The 27,641-nt window shown below is 40.2% G+C and overlaps 1 protein-coding gene across 2 annotated transcripts; it reads left to right on the forward strand.

The window, feature by feature from the left end:
- Positions 1-3,422: 3,422 nt before the first annotated feature.
- On the forward strand, positions 3,423-26,834 carry LOC113025728 (splicing regulator ARVCF-like). Of its 2 annotated transcripts, XM_026173817.2 has the most exons (16): positions 3,423-5,058; positions 13,121-13,297; positions 13,915-14,531; positions 15,868-16,346; positions 16,419-16,602; positions 16,702-16,819; positions 18,406-18,571; positions 19,364-19,381; positions 19,508-19,579; positions 20,391-20,518; positions 21,843-21,993; positions 22,079-22,271; positions 22,541-22,652; positions 22,983-23,070; positions 24,132-24,211; positions 25,892-26,834. In XM_026173817.2, exons 1-16 carry the CDS (start codon positions 5,038-5,040, stop codon positions 25,982-25,984), a joined length of 2,697 nt encoding a protein of 898 aa, XP_026029602.2. In that variant the 5' UTR covers positions 3,423-5,037; the 3' UTR covers positions 25,985-26,834. The 2 variants fall into 2 exon arrangements, with proteins under 2 accessions (XP_026029602.2, XP_026029603.2); XM_026173818.2 differs by lacking the exon at positions 19,508-19,579 and having other exon boundaries at positions 3,424-5,058.
- The last annotated feature ends 807 nt before the right edge of the window (positions 26,835-27,641 follow it).

The following is a 27,641-nucleotide window of genomic DNA, read 5'->3' on the forward strand; positions in this document are numbered from 1 at the left end:
GACCTTGATTTCTTTTTTTCTTGTCACAAATAAAAGTCTTGAATAAAAGTATCCAAGAAAAAACATAATATTAATATAAAATTTCGTTAAAAACTGACAAATTGAAAGTATTTTCTTCAAAAATCTGCAAGCAGGTGTGTTGCACGCATTTTGCAGTGATTACAGCAGCAACATCATGGAAAATTCCTGAATGTTAATGTCCCCACACCCCCGCACTCTCTAATATTTAATGGCACTCTACAGCGTTTATGATCTGTTCACTAATTGATTAAACAAATAAAAATGCAGAGCAGCATCAAGACTTTGCTGATGTTATCGAGGAATTTGGTAATATTTCTTTTAGAATCAATAAATTCATGTCCCTTTTCAGTGTACCTGGACTACAGGAAATACTTTTATTTTGATGTTATTCTTAAGTAGGTGATTTATTTCCTACACATGAAATCTTTCAGCAACACCATTTCACACCCCCACGTGCTGTTTTATCAACAGCTGCTGAAGTATTGACGTCTGCACATGTTTGAGCTGGACTTTGCTGTCTGGGTCAAAGCAGAGAAAACTAATTTATTTAGCTGATGTGGCTTATTTATTACATCCTCATCCTCTTTTTTTTTCTTTTGCTGCTACTGTCATTATGTTTTGCTGTAGTACTGGATATTTATTTGGTGCTTATTTTCAAATGAATGTCATGGTAGATGAATGACACCTGATGATTAAACATGTGGCAAACCCAGCGGAGGAAGGTCTCCAAACACTGAAAATGTCTATGGTAGTTGGTGTGCTGAGGCTCAAATGGGTGAGAGAGGGTAAATGGTCACTTGGGGTTTGAATCCAGAAAGGCCACTTAAGTGGACGGACTGAGTAATGAGTTCACTGTAGGAGGGTTAATTCAGGCTGAAGTTAACGGCTGGAAGTTAAAAGCAGTTCAGTAAAAATGAAGGAGCCTGCAGGCAACACATGCTGTCACACTGAAAAGATGTGTGTATATCAGGTGGGTACAGACTCTTTGTGCCACAGCAGCTCTTACTGTCATTCAGCAGTGAAGCAATTTCTCTATTCAGCCTGTAGACAAAATACAGAAAAAACTCCTTGAGTGAAATTTGCGGTTTAGACTTATTTAATGCTTATGTGCAATCTGTTGCAAGTTTAAGATCTGAAATATGGAAAGAAGCCCACAGAAAAAGACAGATTGGCTCACAGATTAATACAGCTGGCATTCTGTACCCTTAAGTGTAGTAAAGTCAAAGTAATTTCCCAAAATTCACAACCTTGTAAATGTCAATAAATGTCATCAAATTCATTTTAAACATTAAAAGGCCTCATCCATCATAATTCACATTTAAAGAGCTCAGCAGCGTCATTCTCTCACACTAACTCAAATTCATCTGTCAGTATCAAATATTAAATCTGGTCACTTATAACTTGAAATAGGCCTGCATATATTCATGTTTTTTTTTAAACAAACTGGAACAAATTGAGACAAGGTTTGGTCAAGATGTAAGATTAAGATTTAATAGGTGTTTGGTTTAAAGAGCACTCTCTAGGTTTGTGAGCTTTTAAAAAAATCCATCTCCGTCCCATTCACAAAGTTTTGCGCCATCTGCTAACTGACTAATAATCATGTTTGGATTTGTGACCAAACCCTCTCTGAAATCCTGCACCATACTTTTCTTTGTCATGATCCCTGACGTGGTACCAGGATCTTGTGTTTTTATGGCTTGAATTTTTGTTTACTATTTGGTTCTTAGTTTTGTTTAATATTTTGATTCTGATTCTCATTCATTCCTTAGTATTTCAATTCCTTGATTATCTCATGTGTATAAATAGTCCTTCCCCCGAGAATTTGTCTTGTCATATGGTTACCATTCTGTTTGCTTACTTGGTTTTATGTTCTTTACTTTATTAAACTGTGTGTAGGACTTCATTAGTTTTGTTCATGGATTTTGCAAAATCCACATTGATTGACTTGTACGTTTATATCAGTCTGCCTCTTTGCACTCCTATCCAGACTCAACAGCTGTAATAGTTTTCATATCTACAGTGGATAGTGATAGTGAAGATTATTTTAGGGGGAAAAAAATTGGCAACAAGGGCATGGAGTTCACTAGAGTTTCACAGGGTGCCACTGGAATCCTCTTCCACTCCTCCCTGATGACATCATGGAGCTGGTGGATGTTAGAGACCTTGCGCTCCCCCACTTTCCATTTGAGGATGCCCCACAGATGCTCAATAGGGTTTAAGTCTGGAGACATGCTTGGGCAGTCAAGTACCTTTACCCTCAGTTTATTTAGCAAGACACTGGTCTTTATGGAGGCGTGTTTGGGGTCGTTATCATGTTGGAATACTGTCCTGTGGCCAGGTTTCTGAAGGGAGGGGATCATGCTCTGCTTCAATATGTCACAGTACATGTTGCCATCCACAAATCCATTCCCTCAATTTACTGTAGCTCCCCAGTGCCAGCAGCACTCATGCAGCCCAAACAATGACATCCTACCACCGTGCTTGACTGTAGGCAAGACACACTTGTCTTTGTACTCCTCACCTGGTTGCTGCCACACACCCCTGACCCATCTGAACCAAATAGGTTTGTCTTGGTCTCATCAGACCACAGGTAATCCATGTCCTTAGTCTGCTTGTCTTCAGCAAACTGTTTGCAGGCTTTCTTATGCATTATCTTTAGAAGAGGCTTCCTTCTTGGAGGACAGCCATGTGATGCAGTGAGTGGCGTACGGTCTGAGCACTGACAGGCTGACCCTCCACATCTTCAACCTCTGCAGCAATGCTGGCAGCACTCATACATCTATTTTCAAAACACAACCTCTGGATATGACACTGAGCACGTGCACTCAACTTCTTTGGTCGATCATGGCGAGGTTTATTCTGAGTGGAACCTGTCCTGTTAAACTGCTGTATGGTCTCGACCACCATGCTGCAGCTCAGTTTCAGGGTGTTGGCAAACTTCTTATAGCCTAGGCCATCTTTATGTAGAGTAACAATTCTGTTTTTTTCAGATCCTCTGAGAATTCTTTGCCATGATGTGCCATGTTAGACTTCCAGAGACCAGTATGAGAGTGTGTGAGAGCAATAACACCAAATTCAACACACCTGTTCCCCATTTACACCTGAGACCTTGTAAAACTAACTTGTCACATGACACGAAGGAGGGAAAATGGCTAATTGGGCACAATTTGGGCATTTTCACTAAGGGGTGTACTCACTTTTGTTGACAGCGGTTTAGGCAGTAATGGCTGTGTGTTGAGTTATTTAGAGGGGACACCAAATTTACACTGTTAAACAAGCTGCACACTGACTGCTTTACATTGTATCAAAGTGTCATATATTCAATATTGTCCCATTAAAAGATATAACAAAATATTTACAAAAATGAGAGGGATATATGTATGTACGTGTATGTATATATATATATATATATATATATGGATGTTGCTTTGATTTTCTTTTGCTTTTTTTTTTTTTTAATTTCATGAAAATGTTGTATTAAGCATAATCTGTTGATCTCTGAGACATAAAAACGAAGGCTCCTCTGGAAGAGCCACATGAGTGATTTCAGTAGATACTCCACTGATGTGTATATTTTAAATGAAATTGCACACGACAGGTTTTTCACTAACAAAGGATTACGTGAAATGACAACGAGGCAAGGATGATTGCCTTACTGTTAAAAGAAACACACTTCAAAGATGCAGATGTGTTAGATTAGAGAAGGACAAGCTGTAGACTGTGAAAGACTATGCAATATGAAAGATCAATGATAGCGAGGGGTTCTCTTAAATCAATAAGACAGACAGCTGGAGAGCACTGGTCTGTGGATGATAGCAAATCATTTTTTATGTGAATTACTGCTGTCTCAGTACAAGTGGTCTGGTGGAAAATTGGAAGATGTCCTGGACTGCTTTTTTTTTTTTTCATCTGAGAAAGTAAGTAAGACAGAGGACTTTATCATGATCTAGTCGAGTGGTGGATTATGCCTCAGATCAGCTGTGATATTCACAAAGGACATCTGCAATGAGTAACTCAAAATTTTATGGCGATGACACCTAAAAAAGGTGCAGCATTTACCTCACCTGCTGTTTTAGTGTGCTTTTTCTTTTTTTTTGTGGGGGGGAGGGGGGGGGGGGCATATAAACTAAATGATAATGAATTGAGCAGGTAAAGAATGGGGTGGCTTTGCTGGCAGACAGTGATAGGCTGTGAAAAGGGGCTTGATTTGTTTGTTTCACTTTTCTGAGCTAATCTTTTAGTTCACTAATCACGGAGCCTGTTCCTCTGTCCAGCGCTGCATGCAGTGTTTAGCCATGCTACCATCCCTCCACTGCTCAAATCCCCCTTGTTCCTTGTTATGCTGCACATGGGTGACATAGTACTGAACTAGTGCGGGCTGCTCTGCTCCAGCTGCATCAGCTTGTGAGCCCACAGGGAATGGTGTGTAGCTGCATGTGTGTGCATAATACACACTTGTAAGTGTGAGTGCATGTGTGTACACGTGTTTCCTTGGACCAGAGCTGGCAGAAAATATTGGGGAGAGCACAGGGATTGCGGGGCTCTGCACTTACCTAAGCTCGGCATCACACAGTTGATTCAGCACCTCGCTAATAGCACACACATTAACTGCAGTACAGATCAGAGGAGGAGTGCAGTAATGAGAGAGAGCCCCGCGTTCATTCTCGCTCAGAGCATGTGTGCGTGCATTTGTGTGTGTGTGTGTGAGAGAGAGAGCGCATGCGAGGGAACGTCTGTGTTGAGCAAATGTGTGCATGGTGCGTCTAGTGTGTGTTTGTGAGAGAAAGAGTAATAGAGGCAGAGAGAGGGAGAGCGGGAGGGAGAGAGGGAGAGAGAGAGAGAGAGTGCGCGGACGTGTGTTAGTGCAAGCAGGGAGGAAGGATGGCTGCTCATGTCTGAACTGCCTCAGATGCTGAAAGAGAGTCAAGGCAATATTCAGCAGAGGCAGAGAAACAGAAGTCTCACTGGGGGACGCATCTTGTTCATCATTTGTGGGGAAGCAGAAAAGGTTTGGCAATGCCTGCTGAAGTGAAAGAGGTAAGTGTGTGTGGTGGAATGGCTCTATTTGCTCTGTACCCTCCCTCTTTTTTTTTTTTTTTTTTTGGCCCATCAGTTTTTTTTCTTCCTGCAGAGAGAAAACTGTAGCAATCCACAGCTTTGCATTCTGCCTCTGTCATGATGAATGAAAGAGGCATCAGTAGCTTCACCTCCTTACCTCTCGCTGCTGGTCGGTGCGGTCTCCTTGCGTGCATGGGGACATGACGCTAAGGTCTTCATCAAGTGTGCGCATGTTTGTGAGTGTGCTCGTGTGAACATGCATGCTTTTTTTTGTTGTTGTAGGCAATATCATGAGGAGGATCATATCTGATTGCATTAAGAGGAAAGGTTGTTCCTCTTGAGGGGTGTGGGGGGTGGCGGGGGGGGGGGGGGGGGGGGAGTGATGCTGCACACACTCTGCTAAGTGCATTGCCATGATGTACTGTATCAGTGAGACATTAAATCTGACCATGCAGCATTTAACTATTTGAGGATCAGCCTGTGATCAGGAGTGAAATCTGGCTTCTGATGGAAATGTTGAGGAAGAATTTCCTCTCCCCATTTTTTTCACTCTGGATTGTCATTTTGAATCAGTATTTCTTTCAAACAGAGAAGCGTGGCTACATCAAGCTTAAACATGATGCATTGCATAATGGCCCTTCTGCAGGAAACTGGCCACAAATAAGAGGAGTTTATTAAAGCGTCTGCCATTTCAGTGCAATTATTCTGCACATTTGCGCTTAAGCATCACTGATTCAACAGATAGTAGAGGGCAGATGAGTTGTGACAAAGTTGTGACTAATGTCTTCTGACATCAGCAGGCTGATGTCATGTTTTATTATCCCGTGGCAGCATTACTGTTTCAATCCTCCGTTCGGATAAAGACAAGCTGTCTGTTTAAGCAAATTTATACCTCAGTTTGATCACTCCTAAATGACTTTGACCCTCACATGTAAATGCAATCAAGAATGCCTGTTGTTCTTTTTTTGAAATAGACCTGAGACCAGATTGAATCATGGCTTGTGTCTGTCATGCCCTTGAGCTGGTCACCAAAATCTGAACTTAGTCAGCATTAGATCAGCCTCTTCCTCCCAAAATAAAACCCTGAGTGCTGCTGCTGCTGGCCTCGATTCTGAGAGTTGATGGGAACAAGATTCTAATCATGTCATTCTGTCCCTGCACCACTGCACCTAACATCTATATACTATAACTCGTTTTTTCCCCCTTTAAATCTCAGTCGGATTCAGAATCATCATCTTGACCTATTTGGTTCTGCGAGCATACTTAGTGATGGTGCAGTGAGTTATTTAAATGAGCTTTGACTCACAGGGGCCTGGCCTTCCCTGGAGCTTGAATCAGACAGAGACAGCACACAGGCCACTGTCCAGCCTATTAACATCCTGCAAATCCTTAATCAAGCCTTCTGTAGAGGACAGTAGTACCCCTTCTGTCTTTTGGCCAGGCCTTCATTTAATGCTGCCTAACAATATCCAATCAGCCTCCCCCAGAGGTGTTCAGGCTAGGATCATCCCCTCACTGCCAGTTTCTCCTGGGTGACCCTTTCATCTCCACTCCCCACTGACACATTTTGCACATGGATATGAGGGGCTCTTGTGAGGTGAGGTGTTTGAAAGCGAATCAGGCTCTCTTTCGCCCTCTCCACACATTCAGTTAGCTGCTCACTGCAGCCTGATTTAATGCAGTGGGTTTTAGTTCTCGCCTCTTGTTCAGTTTAATGCCGCAGCCTCAGAAAGAGGAAAGCTTGGGGAGATTTAACAGTTTATTTTGTTTTATCTCAGTATATTGTGCATGTGCCGTTGAGTGATCACGGGGAAAATTGATTTCGATTAGTCGGAGGACTTGTTGAGGATGGTTCACTGATGATGCAGTTGAATGATTTTCTTCATTATAAAAGATTTTAATTGTACTCTACTGTTTTGATTGGGCGCTTTCATTATTGCCTGTATAATTTTAACTCTTCACTCAGAGGGTCTTGAAGACTCAAGGATGTACATTAGCCATTTATTACAATGAGCAGAGCCGTTAATCAAATTTCTGCAGACACATACTGAAATAAATGTGAAGTTTAAAGTCAGCTGAAAATGTGTTTACAGTCAAAAAGTTCCTCCAGTTATTTCTCAGACCAAGATGTTCAATAATTAATCCACTCTGCTTAATGAAACCAGTTTTGTTAAATTGGAGAGGAAATTTAACTTCTGCCTGAAATAAACAAGATTAAATTATGGAAATATCCACATTTTGTACCAGAGCAGTAGCACAGCTCAGGGCTCAGAGATGCTAAACCACGTTTCACCGATTTGTTTTAAGTAATTAACTGTCTGAGACTCGTACAGTGCCATTACAGTGTCGCTCTGCTCAGAGTTTTGCTAATGGGCCATTTCAAGAAATTCTTACTTAACACATTGTGAATAAGGTAGATACAGTTTTTAACAACACAGAGGAACCAGTATTACCTGCATGATGTTTCAGCCAGTGGAGCTGATCTGATGCATACTTAATTCTGGGGAACTCAGCATTATCCCATCCACTTCAGTTTGCAAGCACCGAAGATGGGGCAGTAATAAATATACAGTGCTGTAAAAAAGCTTTTTGCCCCCTTCCTCATTTTCTGATTTATTTATTTGCTGCATATTTCTCACACTTTCAAGATTCAGAATATCATAGAAAAAATAGTTAAGAATACATTTAGTCTAATTAACATTAGACTAAAATAACTTTAGTAAGCTCTTGAACTGATGGCTGGTGATTCTCCTTCAGGATTTCCTGGTAGAGAGAAAAATTCATGGGTCCATCAATTATAGCATATTATCCAGATCCTGAAGCACCAACACAGCCCTAGACCATCACACATGTATATTATTTTTAATATTTTCAAATCAGTCTTGGGGATCATCAAGATGTTTTTTGGAAAATTTGGGACAAACCTTTGTGATCTTTTTGGTCAGCAGTGGTTTCTCCTTGAAACTCTTCCATGGATCCCACTTTTCCTCAGTCTCTTTCTTATTGCTGAATCATTAACTCTGAACTTAGCCAATGTGAGCGAGGCCTAGATGTTATTCTGGGTTCTTCTGTGACCTCCTGGATGAGCTGTCCTGGAGTCATTTTGGTAGGCTGGCCACTCCTAGAAAAGTTCATAACTTGTTTTTTCCATTTTTTTGATTACGGCTTTGATTAGGTGGTTCGGGAAGTCCCAAAGCCTTAGAAATGGCTTTGCAACGCTTTCTAGACTGATAGATGTCACGACTTTGTTTCCTAGCGGCTCTTTGGTTTCTTTAGATTGTGTTTCCCCAGGTTATCTTTGTCTAATAATAAAAATAGTCTGATGATCTGAAACATTTGAGTGTGACTAGTATGTGAAAAACTAAGAAATCAAGGGCAAATACTTTTTCACAGCACTCTATCTTTGCTTAGTCTTTGAAAGCTTCCTTGTAAAATTACTGTCAAATATATATTTTTTTAATATTGAAAGATAATTTAGCTCCCTGAAGTCATAATGTTTTAAGTTTTCACAAGTGCCGAGAAAGTTGGCTGATAACTTTATCAGTTTAAATAAGGGGAGTAGTTTCTCAATTTTAACGGGAATTGAGTGTGAAAGTTCAGGAATTGCCTATTACGGCTAAAACAAATGGAAGCACACTCCAGTGCACATAAGTAAGAAAGCAATTATGCATATATCCAGGGATTCTAGATATTTTTGATTAGATTACAAGATGGCAGAAACAAGCCAACTGATTCTGTATTGTGCACTCTAGTATGTATATAAGGCTTCCTTTTAGGGTTCCTTATTATGTCGCTACGTTTCTTTTACTTTCTCTCTCTCTCTCTCTTTTTTGTGCATGATGGGCATGATCATGGACAGAACTGCCCTGAACCAGCTTGAGTCATTGTTTTCCCAGTGGACATTTTGCCCAATTAGATTACAGTTCACAAAAAAGCTCATACACAGAGAGATTGTTGTGTTTTTTTTCCTCCAGACTTATATTATTATTATTTATATTAGTCTAATTTAAAAAGTGAGTATATTTTTCATCAGGAATTCACAGTTTGTGTTTTGAATTACATAAATTACATGATAATTGAAAGGAGATGAGCTCTCAGCACTGACTCTGCTCACAACCCAACATTAAGTGCAGCTTCCTTATTATGTGCAATTGCTTTAATGACACAGTATGCTATCATAATGTTGTTTACTAAATTGCAATGTCCCTTTTAATGTATTGTAAGAATTATGTACATTAGAGCATGGACAGCAATATATTTCTCAATTTTAGGCAGTTGGATTTAATTATATACTATCAAATATGTATATGTAAATATATCCTATATATTCTTATGCATACGGTTGAATTTTGGTCAGACGTCTACACACTGTCGTCATGGGCATGAGTGTCATGATAATTTGGGGTGTTAAATGATATCTTCAAGTTGTTCCTTTTCCAGGGTGGAATGACAGCACATATCTTTAATCACTTTACAATACAAGAATAGGCTGCACAAGTGCACAAGGTTCTAAGTCTTTTAAATGGACAAGGCCAGGGCTTATTAAATTCTCATTAGTGATCATGATTTTCATGAGTGAGTTTCTCTTTGCCAGCATAAAAATGATTTGTTTGATAGCTCTCACTGGACTGACCAATAATCAGAACAATGAGAAATCCCAAGGAACTCAGTGAAGATCTAAGATGAAAAACTGGAGATTTATGCAAGTTAGGAAGGAGCCATTTCTAAAAAACTGCTTATTCCAAGATCGTTAGTGCAGACAATTGTACTTAAAACATTTGGATGTGTCACCACTTTCCCAAGGTCTGGAAGAAGACCCATCTAAGGAAATTGGTTAGATGTTCAGGAATAGCCAAGACTCAAGTGAAGTTTTATGGTCAAGAGACAATGGATGAGCTATTTGACAAGACGTATATTTGGAGGAGTACAGATGAAGCTTTCAAACCTAAAAACACGATACTAGCTGACAAACATGGTGGTGAGAGCCTTATACTGTTGGACAGTTTTGATCCCAGTGGACTAGGACTATCTCCAAATTCTTCAACTTCACCTTAAACCAACAGTTAGATAGCTAATAGCACTTTAGTTTGGTGTTCCAGCAGGAAACGATCCTCCCAAAAAACAGGCTTTGGAATAGATAGAGCAGGTTAGCATAAAGCTCTGGAATAGCCTTGTCAAAGTCTTGACCTCAACCTGTCATAAGGAGTGTGAAGGTGGAGAAAGCAGACTTCGAGGACTTAACTAAAACAAAGTGGAGCTTTTATTGGGGCTGAGGCAGGAAATTCACATGGCTAGAGTCCAGATATTGGAATAATGATGTGGAGGACACACAACAGTATGACACGACAAGGAACTAAGGAAAACTGAGGGCTTATATACACACACAAGGTAATTAGGGAGAGAAGACACAGATGAGAAAAAGAAGACACAGGTGAACAGAATCAGGTGGTACAGCAATATAAAGATAAGACAGGAAATGCACAAACAAGATAACATTGAAAACACTGGGTCCTAGGCCCAGGGGCCCAACCACAGTAAGTACTAAACACCAAGTGATTAAAGATGGAGAGCTGACAAAAAGACATAGGAAAGACATGATAATTAGAACTCAAGAACCAAAATATAACCTTCCAAAAAAACAAACAAACTATAAACTCCAGCACATAATCCAAAACAACATTACAAGAACATAGCAAATCATAAATATGGAAATTCTTGAAAAAGGACCAAGAATTACAAACTCAAACCCTAACTTGAAACTACAAAAATGTATGGACTACGCTTGAAAGCTGGACCAAACAATTTACAGTGGGGCAAAAAAGTATTTAGTCAGCCACCGATTGTGCAAGTTCCCCCACCTAAAATGATGACAGAGGTCAGTAATTTGCACCAGAGGTACACTTCAACTGTGAGAGACAGAATGTGAAAAAAAAAATCCATGAATCCACATGGTAGGATTTGTAAAGAATTTATTCGTAAATCAGGGTGGAAAATAAGTATTTGGTCAATAACAAAAATACAACTCAATACTTTGTAACATAACCTTTGTTGGCAATAACAGAGGTCAAACGTTTACTATAGGTCTTTACCAGGTTTGCACACACAGTAGCTGGTATTTTGGCCCATTCCTCCATGCAGATCTTCTCGAGAGCAGTGATGTTTTGGGGCTGTCGCCGAGCAACACGGACTTTCAACTCCCGCCACAGATTTTCTATGGGGTTGAGGTCTGGAGACTGGCTAGGCCACTCCAGGACTTTCAAATGCTTCTTACGGAGCCACTCCTTTGTTGCCCGGGCGGTGTGTTTTGGATCATTGTCATGTTGGAAGACCCAGCCTCGTTTCATCTTCAAAGTTCTCACTGATGGAAGGAGGTTTTGGCTCAAAATCTCACGATACATGGCCCCATTCATTCTGTCCTTAACACGGATCAGTCGTCCTGTCCCCTTGGCAGAAAAACAGCCCCATAGCATGATGTTTCCACCCCCATGCTTCACAGTAGGTATGGTGTTCTTGGGATGCAACTCAGTATTCTTCTTCCTCCAAACACGACGAGTTGAGTTTATACCAAAAAGTTCTACTTTGGTTTCATCTGACCACATGACATTCTCCCAATCCTCTGCTGTATCATCCATGTGCTCTCTGGCAAACTTCAGACGGGCCTGGACATGCACTGGCTTCAGCAGCGGAACACGTCTGGCACTGCGGGATTTGATTCCCTGCCGTTGTAGTGTGTTACTGATGGTGACCTTTGTTACTTTGGTCCCAGCTCTCTGCAGGTCATTCACCAGGTCCCCCCGTGTGGTTCTGGGATCTTTGCTCACCGTTCTCATGATCATTTTGACCCCACGGGATGAGATCTTGCGTGGAGCCCCAGATCGAGGGAGATTATCAGTGGTCTTGTATGTCTTCCATTTTCTGATGATTGCTCCCACAGTTGATTTTTTCACACCAAGCTGCTTGCCTATTGTAGAGTCACTCTTCCCAGTCTGGTGCAGGTCTACAATACTTTTCCTGGTGTCCTTCGAAAGCTCTTTGGTCTTGGCCATGGCGGAGTTTGGAGTCTGACTGTTTGAGGCTGTGGACAGGTGTCTTTTATACAGATGATGAGTTCAAACAGGTGCCATTCATACAGGTAACGAGTGGGGGACAGAAAAGCTTCTTACAGAAGACGTTACAGGTCTGTGAGAGCCAGAGATTTTCCATGTTTGAGGTGACCAAATACTTATTTTCCACCCTGATTTACGAATAAATTCTTTACAAATCCTACCATGTGAATTCATGGATTTTTTTTTCACATTCTGTCTCTCACAGTTGAAGTGTACCTCTGGTGCAAATTACTGACCTCTGTCATCATTTTAAGTGGGGGAACTTGCACAATCGGTGGCTGACTAAATACTTTTTTGCCCCACTGTAAATGAATTCTAACACAATTCTGCCAAGAAGAGAGTGATCAAATATCCACCTAGAACGATCCCAGAAGCTTGTCGTTAGCTGCCAAAAGCATCTGGTTGAAGTGCAACTTATTAAGGACAATTTGGTCTGGATGTACTACAGTTGCACTGTAGTACATACTTTTGATTGATTGGCAAGTATGTATGATTTTAACCTTTATGGATTCCACAGAAACTTCTGCACTTAATTCTTGTTTTTTTAGCATGACATTTGTCTATGATGAGTGTATTTAAGCTTTTGACCACAACTATATATAAAGATAGAATGCGCTATAGTTAGTATAGTGACAAAGCAAAATGATGGGCAATTGTTTAACAATTCATAAAACAGCCACTGCCTGGCTCCCCACCATCATCTGCTCAGCTGTGTTGATACACTGCTGCATGTGCTGCTGGACAAACTGTTTCACAAAACCTATTCTAAATTACTTTTTCTGAATAATGTTATGTATTTTTCCCCCATTTTTCATATTAATCAATGCATTTCCTAGTAACGCTGACTAATTGATTGGGTCGGGTTGTACACAATACACACCATTAATGTGATCACTGACAAAGCTTTACGTGGTTCTTTTTTTAAAATTATTTAGGAGCAGAGTGCAGAGGGGCCTCCTCCACTGTCTTTGTCCCAGGAAGCCAAAGAAGGAGCTCTGGATAACCCATCAGCCAGTGACGAACTGGACACGCCCACTTCCATTGCCTCTGTGATGACCTCGACCAATGAAAGCTCCACAGAAACCGACACCCCACAGCAGACAGACACTGAGGTTAATGACTTTAAGGTCACACTTTGCCACCACCTGGTAACTTAATGCACCTTGTTAATGTAGATTTTGATTGATTGGCAAGTCCACAGACTTAAAAGGTGTATTAATCATTGGTCATTGAATTGAATATGGTTAGTTTAATTTGACAATAAGTTATCGTACACTGTACAATCCAAGAGTTAAAGTAAAAATCAATTTACTACACCAGACAATTAAATTTCCAGCAATTGACTCTGCTTCCAAACAGTGGCTGGGCCTCAACTTCTTTTGCTGGATTCCAATCTGAACTCATTTTCAAATAAGGGGAATTCATTATCCTTTGGCAGAAACAAAGAAGTCATTATTTACTGTAGGCTCACTAAGCCAGGGATGTGCTAAAAAGATGATGATTGATCATCACTATAAGAAATGGGATATGCCGTAGAGTTAAAAACAAAATGATTAACACACTGCAGGTAACAGAAACAATTTTGTGCAACTGCAGTACATCCAGACCAAATACCTCCCGATGTTACTGTAAACATCAGTTTTCTGGGATTAAAAGGAAAGAGAGAAAAGTGGGAAGATTAACACAGATTCTGAAAAGACTGGGATAACAGCCGCGTCTATCTTTGTAGGAGTCCAAGGCTGTGGAACAAGAGGGTGAAAAGGCCACGAGTGAGACCCAAGAATCTACAGAGATACAGCAGGAGAACCTGCAGACATCAGCCTCACCTGATCTCACATCACCATCAGTGGTTCGAGATGACGCTACCACTGAACAACCTACTCCTGAAACAAGCACTCAGCCCTCTGAGGCTGTTACACCAACCACAACAACCATCAGCACTACCATGGCACCCCCACAACCCCAGCTGATAGTGCAGCCTTCTGAGCCTCAGTCAGCTAACCCAGACAGTCAGAGCGCAGTGTACGCCCTACCTGATGCCTACAGAGGTATCGGTGGTGACTTATGTGCAGGATATGGAAGCCTGTCCCGAATTAACCTCCATGGCTACTGGTCCGCCAAAAACTTCCAGTCAGGGGCTCACTACACCTTACCCTTCCTCAGAGACAGCTACGCCTCTGCAGGCCTGAGCAGCCAGCCAGAACAGGACGGCCACAGTGAACGGGGAGAAAACCCTGTGGATATGAAGACCAACCACCCACCTCTAAATTACCCAACACTGGGGGGAATCCACCAGTTTAGGCCAATCACCACCATGGAGCTTCTCAGGGAGCCCTCGAGAACCAGGTAGGTAATGATACATTAGATGACATGTTACGGATCCCACAGTGTGTTTCTATTTTTGCATTGTGGCCTACAGATGGGGACAAATACAGATCAGTCCTTATGTAGATAATTTGAGGGGAGAATTTGTAATTTGTAATATGTTCGTGTTGGTTTGTCAGTCAGTCTCTACACTATAGAGGTGAAGATTTAACAGGACATTCTTAAGTGAAGCAGTTGAGCGGGTTTGGTGTGGAGTGAGTTTATTTAGGGCAATTTATGTGTGTGTTTTGAGGAGGGGCTAGTCGGAGGTGAAGGAGCAGTTTGGTTTATTGAAATATCAAGAAGGTCTCTGGTAAAGAGTTCACCTTTTACAAATGGCCTCTACAAACTGAAGCTAATCTGAAAAGCCAGTTGACCTTTGACATTCATAGCAAGCATATATCCACACTACAACTGATTAGTTTTTCTAGCATGATTAAAGCAAAAGGTTATTGACACGTTTTCTAGAAAAATTCCTGACAATTTCCAAAAAAAATATTATAAATCTCACAACCTAACATTTTAAATATGTACATCTAATCTTTTATCAATGATAATACTATATACTAAATTATTTACCTGCACAAACATCCAGATTCTGTCTTTGCTCCAGTCTCGAGTCAGCCTGGATAATAGAAAGACAGATGGACAGCAGTTAAGTAGCAGCTGGTATCAATCGGTGATGGCAGCCTGCTGCAAAGTTGATAAATAAGGAGGTTTCACCTGTTATTGGCTGCCAGAAGCTTTTCCTTCGCTCGCGCAGACAGACAGAACTGTTTACCAAAGATACAACACTTGTAAATTTACTGAAGCTCAATCTATTAGACACAGTGATTGTAATGTGAATCTGCTTAATTAAGGCTGTTGAATTTTAAAGAATATGATAGTTTTTGGGAAATGGTTCACTTTCTTGTTGAGAATATGCAGACGAAAGATGGCACCTCACATACAGTACTATGAGTCTGAAGCTATGTGATTGTTAGCATAGCTAAGCATAAATTCTGTATGCAGGAGCAAAGAGATAACCTGGCTTTTGTTCAAAGGTGAAAAAAAAAAAGCTAAAGTTTTAAATTTGTGACCACTACACAATCAAAAGGCACAAGCAAATTTAGGCACATTGTTTATTAAGCTACAGAGGAAGAGGTAAGCAGCTACTGGCTAATTTTGGTACTGGTACTAGCTAAAAAAACGCTTATTAATAATCTCCACTTTTAGCAAGGAAGTAAACACATGTTCCAGATGACTTGATAAATGAGATGTATTTTTTTATCAATCCTGATACACACATGAATGTGTGTGTGTAAATCTGTCTCTATAGAAGTGGCTACGACGACGCCTTCATGGCACAGCTGGAGGGGAACCTGAATCCTTTCTTTCAGGCCATGTGTCGAGCGCAGACCCTGCAGTTACCCCACAAACGAAGCAGCATGGTCAGCCTGGACAGTATCCGAAGAGACCCGCGTTGGAGAGATCCCAACCTGCATGAGGTGATCTCCATGCTCAGCCACCCAATGGACCCGGTCAAGTCCAACGCAGCAGCCTATCTGCAGCACCTGTGTTATGAGAATGACCGAATAAAGCAAGAGGTCCGCCACCTGAATGGAGTGCCAATTCTGGTGGGACTATTAGACCATCCTAAGGCAGAAGTCCACCGCAAGGCCTGCGGTGCACTGCGCAACATATCTTTCGGGAAAGACCACAATAATAAGATGGCCATCAAGAACTGTGATGGAATCCAAGCTTTAGTTAGGCTGTTGAGGAAGACCAGCAGCATGGAGGTCAAAGAGTTAGTGACAGGTATTGCTGATTTTTTTTAAAGCTACTTCTTCAACTTTATTCTTTATTCATAATTGTATTCTATCACTGCAGGCACCCTGTGGAACCTCTCATCACACGAGCCACTAAAGATGATGGTAATCAACCACGGACTTCAAACACTGACTGATGAAATCATCATCCCACACTCAGGCTGGAAGAGAGACTTAGTAGACCCCTCGAAACTGCAGAGCGCCGAGTGGACCACAGTCTTCAAGAACACCTCTGGGTGTCTGAGGTAACCCTGCCGGCCGTTGTGGAACATATGACAAACAGCCGGTAAAAGCTCACTTGTGATGGAGTTTGTGCAGCTTTGCAAACAAAGTTGTTTCTGCAGGAACGTCAGCTCAGATGGGGCCGAGGCTCGACAGAGACTGAGAGAGTGTGAGGGGTTGGTGGCTGCGCTCCTTCATGCCCTTCAGTCAGCTGTTGTCAACAAGGACACAGACAATAAGGTCGCTGCAGTCACTACTCTTATTTCAAGTTTAAGAATAAATAAAAATCTAAATGTAGCTTCTAATGATGACAATTATTTCTCAAAGCTGCAGAGAAATGTAACCATGCTTAAAATTGTGACATCATAACTGGTGATGCTGGTGACTCCTAATATACAACAGTGTAGCTGCATATTTGTGACATTATCACTGACTGCATGTTTATACACCATATAGTTTTTTACCTTAATAACCCCTATAGCTACTTACACCTCTACTATACAGTCATATACATTTTTATCAACCACTGTTTATCAACCCTTTAACAAAGTAGTGAGGTACTTATAATTGTGAATCCAAACAGGTCTGTGGGAGTCACTTGATGGAATGATTAATTGCTTGTATCGCTCTTGGGATGAAAAGATGTACTGGACATGCCCAACAAACGTGCCCGACAGATGAACTTCAGTAACTCTTCAACACTACGAGTCATGCTCCAAACTTATTTAAAATGGCCTTTAGTATTGTTGCAATTCATTTTACCCAGCTGACCTGTCAGTGCTTGGGCCAGTTTGGTAAACTTCACATTTACTCCACCATTTGGACACAGAACCTAAACGTCTCAGCCATGTACCCAAGAAATGTAACTAAATATTGAACTATTTTTTCCACAGCTCTGCCAATCTTTGTACAGTTTTAGCCGCATAATTTTGACTTTTAAATTCTATGCCCTTTTCCTTTTAAAATGACTTTTCATGACTTTTAGCAGTAGAATAAACATAGCTATCTATAGTGTTCATTTATAAAATATTTATCTACTACTTGACTATTACAGTTAGTAAAGTATTTTGAGTTATTTTGAACCTGCACAGCACAACAAGTACACCATGGGTATAAATACCCCTCTTTATGAAATGCCCATAAAACTTAACAAGGGGGATTTCAAGTGCTGCTCTAAACAACAGTTTGTAGAAATTCCACTTAGGGAAAACTGTTTGTGTTGCTCTCAGTTTGTTCGTTTCAGTGTCAGTGGACAGGTGATGGATGGGGTATATCGGGATGTATTGCTCCGGGCCACAGATTTTTTTTTCTCTGATCCTGCTATTGGGAGACCGGAGCATAAAATCTTTAAACCCCGGTCATGTTGGCTTATTACTTGAGCTCATTGTTTAGGGGTAAAAAATGCTTTATTAGTGTCTGTCTTTCTAATTAAACCCGTGTTTAGTCTCTCTTACTGTTTAAGTGGAAGTTCTGCTTTTATTTTATTTTTTTTAAATGTTCTGTCTTTTAGAGTTTAGGGATGGTTTGTGAGTATATTTATTGAAGTACTTTAACTATAAAGTACTTGAAATAGAAAATCCACTGAAAGTCAAGTTGCTTTAGTCTCAAATTTAAGTTAATATTGGAAACAGCACCAGATTCAGCCGGTTATTAAACGTCATCAAATCTAGGTATGGATGAGGTTCTTCAAAGCTCTTGAGATTTTCTCAAAATTCTCCTTTTTATAAGGAGACTCTAATCTAATGTCTCTGATGTGGTATTTAAAGAATTATTTTTCTATACATCCTTTTTTAAACTGCAATCTTTCATCACTGCTCTTCACGTAGTCGGTGGAGAACTGCGTCTGCATCCTTCGGAACCTGTCCTATCACGTTCACAAAGAAATACCCGGAGCGGAGCGATTTCAGGAGCCCCACGGAAATCATCTCATGAGATCCATCGGGCATCCAAAGAAAAATGAAACGGACTGTTTTTCAGGAAAAAGACCCAAAGGTTGGTAAGATACATCATAGCATGTGTGACTCAAAACTAGGACTCTATATGCTGTATACAAGGTGAAAATGTCTAAAACATATCCGCAGTAATTTTATGAGGGATGGACAGTTTACTATCAAAATGTTTATTCTCTTCTTCCTCCCTTTTCAGTGCTTGGCACACATTTTCTGTACTAATATTCAGCGGGATACATTTTGTTTGTTTACACTTTACAGCTGTAATCTCTGACCAGATCGTTCGTTTTGCCTTTTTTGCTGTTAGGCCTCACATTTCTTTATTATCCCTTTATGCCTCTCAGAGTCTGAATATTTCATATTCCTGCAGACAGAGGAGCTGATAATAGATTTTACTTTTTGGCTGGAATGCAAGGTTCAGAAATTGGAAAACGCCTAGATATGTTTTGTTACATCAGTTATGCAATTTTTGCACCATGCCACTGATGCAACAATAAGGACAGCAAAGGCTGGACCATTATTTTTAACATTATATACCTAAATAAAAATTAGACATGTTGCTGAGAATTAATAGGCTGCAGCACTCTGTGGAGAAGGAAACAACTTAATGGGGAACCATTAGGGTTTGAGTTAACAGTGATTTAAAGTTTTATGGTTCTCAGCAATGCTAAAGCTGACAAAGACCCCTGTGAGCAAAACATTAGCCTGATGAGTTGCTCAGTGTCTCGCTACACGGAGGAGCCATGTGTTTTCTGCTGATGTGTCCGTTTTTGCGGCATAATTACATTGTTCTGACATTGTTCTTTCTTCTTTCCCTTCAAATCACATTAATCAGAAGAGTGGTTCAATCAAGGTCAGTCTGCTTATTCCTCCAGAATCTTTCCGTAGCGGTGATGTTGTGATACCATGATCAATTTGTTGACATTATCTCTGACTAAAAACCGGTGTTTGTGTGCATGTGTGTATCTGTGATGTGCAGGTTGGAAAAATGGATTTATGGACAGAAAATACAGTACATTGGATTTGCCAAAATGTACAGAGCTAATGAAAGGTATCCAATAATACAGTAATAAGCCTCACACTGCACTTTAAATATAACAAAAGTAGAGTACCTTTGCATCAGGCTTACTGTAAATAGCTGAAAGGTAACTGTATTGAGAAGGACTTCCACTGTCTATCATTATTATCAGTCATCAGTACCTGCTTTCTGCGTTACATTAATTGCTGTGCGAGCATGATTTTGGCATGGCCTCAAAGAGAATTCATTGAAATGCAAAGCCACACATCAGCACCTTTGCCACTTGTAGAAAATTTCATTACTAAAACAAAATAGCCCATCAACTCAAAGACTGAACGTTTTATCTGGCGTTTGCTCAAAACACTGGATGACCCACATGTCTTTATGTGGTATTGTATAAGATAAAAAAAAGAGAAAAGAACAGAAATCGCTATTGTACCGTATGCTTGAATACTGTATATGTGGATCTGGCTGTCATTAGGAAAGAGATCAGAGAACAGCTTATGCCTCCCACGCTGCAGTCTGTGAATGCAAATCAGAATGACAAGCATGTTATGGTTCAGGGTCAGCTTTATTATACTTGTCAGGCATCCAGCAGCCTCCGCTCTCCTGGCTTAGTACAGAAAAAAAAGTCTCTGCAGTAGGGAGTGAGCTGGAGTAGTAATTTTCTTCCACACTCTTCCATTAAACAATATATATTTAGCCCCTGACCTACCAACCTGCTGACCTGAACTGACCTACATAGACAAACGTCTTGAACACAAACATATATTTGCAAACTGGTTTGGGATCTTCTTCTTCTTTTTGTTTTTTAGAGTAATATTTCTCTGACTTTGTGTTCAAGGGTTGGAGCTGCTGTACCAGCCGGAGGTGGTGAGGCTTTACCTCTCTCTTCTCACCTGCAGTCACAACCAGAACACCCTGGAGGCAGCTGCAGGAGCGCTGCAGAACCTCGCTGCGGGACACTGGGCTGTGAGTAGATAGAAGAGTTATCTCTTATACGCACAACTACCTGGGTTGCTGTTGTGAAGTGTTTAAACTTTAAATGAATGCAGTTTTAATGTGACACTTGCTTTGATTATACTCTCTATTGTTATAGAGAAGCTATAAAGAATATAGCTAAAGAAGAGCCTTAAAAAGGGGTGTTGAAGAGGTTGGCACTGTCGCTTCGCAGCAAGACAGCTCTTGGTTCATATCCCAGCTGGAACCTTTCTGTGTGGAGTTTGCTCTCCATTGTGCATGCTCCAAAGACATGCATGTTAGGTTGATTTGTGTGCTGTGGATCTGGGTTAGATGAAGTACTGCGTGACTGTAATGCTTCAAACGTGACTTGCTGTCTGAAATGCTTTGAGTGGTCAGTAAGATTACAAAGTCACTAAATAAATGCACGTGTATTAGGAGAAGAGAAGAAGATGCTTAAAATAAAGTTCTATCCTAAAGAAATACCGTAAGTGAATTAAACTGGAGCGATCGATTTACCCTCTATTCCAATCACTGCAGCAATCACAATCAAAAGAGACAACCTCTTCAAGTCCTTCCTTGGGGATATGCGAAGCTTTCTTTTCTTGACTGGTTGGCTTTGTTTTTTCAGGCGACATCATTACGCAGCTTACTCTCTAGTCTGACCGTGTCATCGGCATCCAAAATAGCTTTTGCCGCTGTGTCCCCCCCCCCCCCCCCCCAAGTGGGTCCATAGGTCTTCTAACTAATGTGCTTTGTAACATATAGTGCACCATGAATGTCACTACCATTTAAGAAGAAGGCCGCTCCAAAAGTAAAATGACTTTTTTCTTTATTTTTTATTTTTTACAGCTAATCATGTCAAAAGAGAGCAGATAAAAGTGCATAATTGGATTTCTTATTCATTTATGTATTTATTTTTAGATTTTACCAGTGTAGTGGTTGGCACATTCGCCTAACCATGTTGATCCCAGCTGGAGATGCAAATCCCTTCAGGAAGGGCATCCAGTGTAAAACATTTGCCAAATCATGTATGTGGAGCTACCCGCTGTGGTGACCCCCTTGTGAAGGGAGCAGCCAAAGCTGTATTCTACCTTACAGTTTCAAAATTTATACACTTAAAAATCTGGTTAAACCCATTCAGTTTATACCAAGCATATTTTCCTTATTCAGTCATTATTTGAATAAACAAACATTTATTTTTTATATTTCAGTGGAATTTCACTGGAAAATATTGCTTCATGTTTATGAGGGCTAAGAATTAAGACTGACCAAACAATCAAAAACCACGACGTCTTCCCTCTGCTATTTTTCATTTCTGTGTTTCCATCTGAAGTGGTCCAGCTATATCCGGGCGACAGTGAGAAAAGAGAAAGGTCTGCCTATTCTGGTCGAGCTCCTGCGCTCAGACGTGGACAAAGCTGTGCGAGCTGTGGCCATTGCTCTTCGCAACCTGGCTATGGACAGAAGAAACAAAGATTTAATAGGTACAGGTTTCTAACGCCTGTATACGTTTGGCTCTATTCGCATAGCCGAGCTAACATTTTCATCTTTGTCTGTCTCTGGTTGCAGGGAACTATGCTCTGAGGGACCTCGTCGGTAATCTGCCGTGTGGGCAGCAGCATCCAGCGAAGAATCTCGAGGGGGATACGGTGGTGTCCATACTGAACACGATTCACGAGATCATCACAGATAACCCAGAGAACGCGCGGCTGCTCATTCAGGGTCATGCTGTGCAGAAGCTGGTGGCCATCAATAAGTCAAGGTTAAAAACCGAATCTTATACATCTACACATTTTTAAATATATAAGCTTAAATAATAAAAAAAGGCTGATCAACTAACATTTTTATAGATAAAACAGAAAAAAGATAGTATCATCGTAGTTTTATTGGCCGTAATATCTTCTTAGACTTCTGCCTCAGTGCATCGTCTCGCCGTGTTCCAGTGCATTTAGAGTTTAATCATTGAGACGTTACTGTCTTAGAGATTTCCTCTGCTTATTTTATACAATATCTAATATGATCCGTTGTCAGCCAATCAGCGCGGGAGACAAAGGCAGCCTCCCATGTGCTTCAGACAATATGGGCCTACAAGGACTTGAGAAACACTCTGAACAAAGCCGGCTGGAACAAGAGCCACTTTAAGGTATCTGTGTTGATTTTGTGCCAATTTAAAACTTCAAGAAAAGATTGATTTTAACACAAGCATGATCATTCAGACCTTTTTACATATGGCAATGCATGCTGCCAAATAGTTATAAGGAAGAAACAAGAAGATCTGTGTGGAAAAAAAGTAAAGAAAGAAAGGTTGAGAGTGTATTTTTGGCCTTGATTTATATGCAGAAAAGCAGTGTTTATAGTAAGCTTTAAGCCACTTAGCAGAGGATTTCAGTGTCGTGCCACTTTATAAAATTAGAACATCACAAAAAGCAAACCATCTGTCATCCAGTAATGTTACGTTTGTCGTCTTTCAAAGCCCACAACTACCGGAGTGCCAAAAAAACCCAAGAGCGCAAAGCAAGGAAGTGATGACATCACTTTGCCTCTCATGGACAAAACTCAAGGTCAGAAAATTGCAGCGTGCATTCCTTCAGTGAATTTTTATTAAATCATCATCTAAATGAGAAAAGTGTCCTCTAGCTCTGGGAGTAAAAAAGCTGTCAAACACACTGAGGTTCTTCTCATGTCACGGACAAAGACATAACATTCGCAGTCCTGGACTACATTCTTCTTAAACACTGCCCCCAAACCAGTGATGTGCCGCCAAGGTTATCAGTGCACAGACTCGGCTTATTAGCCTGAACAGTCTCTCCTGGAGGCAGGACAGGCTCATGCATCACCAGTCACATTTGATTTCAGAAGGACACCCACTTTCCCACGTCAAGAGCGACCTCTAGCTTCCCCTTAAACAGGTTTACTCTCTTCTCTCTCAGGGCTGTTTTGCAAAACATAAACACCACTTAAATATCCTTTAGGGGTTGGTGAAGGGTGGAGGATTTTGGGCAATCTTCTCAGTGAATGATTGCATTTAAATGTTTTTCTCTGAGCTTTTTGGTTTTAAATGGCACAAAGCAAATTTGTAAGGTAAAAGTTACACACCTTTTAGCGTGTATGTGCCCCCCCCCCCCCCCCCCCAACACATACTAAATAAATGAATAACATGCATAGAAATTGACATGAATATAGTTTATCTTAATTGCTTATTAGTAAAAAAATCCTGTTGAGTGAAGATTTATGCATTTAAGATGGGATTTTTTAGATTAAGACTGCCACACACTGACTGAAAACGTGTCTGATTAATGGTTATAGATTTTTAGGCTACTCATAAACTCTTATTATCACATCATCATGTCTAAGTGTGCAATTATCTTCACTTTAGTGGCCCCCAAAATGTCTAAGGTGAGGTTAAATTCTAGTGTTTGTGTAATAGCCTTGTCCTTGTTACTACTGGGAGAGGCTCGAGCCCCTCAGTGACCCTGGAGTGGAATAAAATGGATAGATGGTGTTATCGTAATGCTCACAGCACCATAATGATTACAGCTGTCACTGGAGATGCAAAACGAAGCTGATCAGTATCAGTTTCAAGAAATGATACTATTGATATAATAGGATTTTTCTCTTGCAGATGTTTATTCAAGCTTGGAGCCAAATGATAGAATTGGAGATGGAAAGGCGCCCATTGTTGTGGAAAGAGACACTCTTCAGGTAATCCGGCTTTTTAACATTTAACACTGACTTTGCTTGGACCCTTCTGGTGCTAAATAGATGTAGTATTGTGCAGAAGTCTTGAGTAACCTGTTAATTTCATTATATTTTGCTTCCAAAGAGCCACAGGGGTCTTGAGCAATAGTTCTCTGGGCTTTCCGAAGGGCCTTCATAGTTTTTCTTTGGACATTGGCTGCTTTCTCACTCGTTTCTAGTCCAGTCCTTGTACCTGACCATTTTCACAAGGTTTTTATTTGGCCCTTCATCAGAAATGGTCTCTATGGAAGGATAACTGTCAGGATGCTTTTCTTAAGGAAGGGAAACAATGAAGTATTTCCCAACTACAGAAAAGTAGTTGGGGAAACAGAAACAGTTGCCTGAAAGTCAGTGGAAACAGAAGTTATGGAGTCTCAACTCTGAATTGGAAATTTCGGTTTCATCTAGCCAACACACTCGCAACGCAGTAAAAACACATACGTGCATAGAAAAACAACAACAATGACACCCTATCAGTCGTGGATTGGCCACCCCAGAGCCCCGACATCAACGTTATTGAAGTTTGATCTATCTGACAGAGAACAGAACAAAAGGCAGCTAACATCCGAAGAAGAGCTTTAAATGATACTGGGCTGTGCATCTTTACAGGATAACAGTGCACAAAGCCTAAATGTTTAAGTTCTACTCATTTTAATGCTTTCATTTAATGCTTTTCTGATGCTTTAAAGAAAAAAGCATTATTAAAACCTTGCTCTGGATGCAGGTTCGGTTTTTCCATTTTTTGAGAACTATGTGAGTCCTGTAGTTACTAATCAGTTATTAAATCAGTTATGCGAATGTTATGTCTTTGAGCCCTGCTCTCATTCTCAGGGTAGCTGATGAAATGTTTAATAAAGCGAAAAAGAGAAGGATATATCATCATAGTTTGAAAAAAGACACGAAAATAAATTCAGGTTACTCGAGTCAGGTGCACACAGTCAGTTTTATTGTGATAAACTGTTTATGGAGATTACAGTAGGAACAATATATGACAACCAACCAGTTTACAGCACCTTACAGTAAATCTTGTATTCAACAGAGCACAGTGCAGTCATTTTTCTTTTACAGTAAGAAACTTTCACAAATGCACTTTGGACATTTTAGGAAGAATCTCATCAGGATAGTTTATATAGTTGTCCTTTCTCACATGTAACACACAGCTTCATGGACATTCATACTCCTTGAAATGCTGTTTGTGCTCAATCGGCCGTTTGCATAGACCATTCAGGAGGCTGACCACGTGACAATATAAAATATGTCTGCAGTAATTGCACATTGGCACACTCCAATATCACATTATTTTTTATTATTAGGTAGCTGACAGGTTAAAGACGTGCTAATGTTTGAGATCTCAGCACCAGACATTTGCATTCTCGTGTGCACTTTCTGTCATGTGATGCCTGGAAGCCTTCTGGGCTGTGGGCTGGGCTACTTGTGTGAACGGTGCTTTATGCAGTCAGTGCACTGAAAAAAACAAAACAAACGGTTGCAGCTGAAAACTGACAAATATATCTGCCATTTTACTGTAATTTAACAGAGTAACTGCTACAGCATGTAGGATTAGCAGATTGAAACTTGGTTACAGAATTTTGTTTTGAAGGATTTCTTTCTTGTGGCTTGTTTTTCTCATGCAAATCGGCCTAGGCGATAAGTGAAAGAAAGCACTTCATCAGAGCTGGCAGGCCTGCTGTGGGCCTCATGGATAACAAACCTCCACCACTGGACTCCTGGGTGTAAACGTAACAGCACGGCCAATCAAACCAGTCAAATCCTGCAGAGACATTTTCCACTGAGGATACCTGGACTCGTGCCACCTGAACATTCTTGTACAGAGAAACAAACAGATCCACTTAAAAATGATTTCCTTTGTTTACATAATAATAATAAGATGTGCCAAACGCCTACATGTATCCTTGTTTATTTGCTGATAGATTTTATGGCTTTTTGGGATGCTATAGGTGTACTGGATTCCTGAAATTTACGAGGGATTAAGTATGACATATGAAATAGCCCAAATATGCAAACTGCGGTGAATCATAACTCCAAAGAATATGACATGTGCAATTTGTATTTTACTCCTTAGCTACAGTATACTTCTTGTTTCTCAAGCTATTCAATTCTAAAATAATGTGGATTTGATGTTGTTCACATCAGTAGGTTTTGGGGTTACAATAGATTCTGATCTAAGTTCATTTCCGAACTATTTTTGTTAAGTGTTTGAGACATGTAGGAGGATTAAGGCTATCACTGACCTAACCATCAAAAATATACTTGGAATTTTGTTTTTCTCGATTAATCTGAGTAAACTGTATGGCTATTTGCCAATCTCTGTGTCTCTATTCCATTTGTTTCATGAGAGGAAAAATGGGATTGTACATGTGTAACAAAGGACTGTTAATATTCTAAATTTAGGCATTTATATTGTAATGTTTATTGTAATACTCATGTTATTAATTAAAAGTTATTTATGTGTATTAGCAAAGACCAATAAGCGATCCTACATTCAATACAACTCTGCTTTGCAGTGTTCCTTTTTGCATTGCGATGTTGAATGAAAATGAAAATAAATTATGTGCATAATTTCTCATTTCTGCTTTTCTTTTTATTTTCCAGACTGAAGTTTATGCCGTGTTCGGTTTTATCAGTGTGCACCTGTTAGATTAAACACCTCCCACTAGTCAGACAGATTTTTTTCCCGAATGCTTAAACAGTGATTATTGAAGCCGTCTTTCTGAAAGCATTCACACTATGACACTAATTTGTTTACCAAGCATGCCGAAACTGAATGCTCATTGTCTGCTTTGCACTCAGTTTGCAATTTTGCGACACTCTTTTCTACAGAACTTTGAACACAGCAGCACTCCAGGCGATGCTTATAATCTGCCTCAAGATATCATTACATATGATGGGAATGACATTTGGCTTTGGTTTTCCTTGAGGAAAGCTAGGAGAATAATTTAAGCAAAAAAAGAGTGCCTATAGTTTCAAAGATAGTGTCAAAGACATCAAAGATTATTTAAACAAGCCCATTAATAGCTGTATTAGACAGGTAACAGATGAAAGTAATATATAATATAGACATTAGTCTTTAAAATATCTCATAAACCAGCCTACATACAAACAGTATTTTGAATTTTTTCACACGTGTTCCGGAGCAGGGCTAATTCACAAAACTACTCCGCTGTGGATACAAAAATCAAATAAAACCATGCACAAAAAGGATTATGATTTCATCACCCTTGTAAAAATGTTTAATCTTATTTAAAAGGGCAAATCAAAATTGAGACATTTTGTGAAGATTGCAAACCATAAAATGCTGATACTTTTTATTTAATATTAATAACAATAATCGAATTTATATATAGGTGCCTTTCACCACACTCAAGGACACCTT

This window comes from Astatotilapia calliptera, chromosome 7 (assembly GCF_964374335.1).
Source record: "Astatotilapia calliptera chromosome 7, fAstCal68.1, whole genome shotgun sequence".
NCBI classification, from domain to species: Eukaryota; Metazoa; Chordata; class Actinopteri; order Cichliformes; family Cichlidae; genus Astatotilapia; species Astatotilapia calliptera.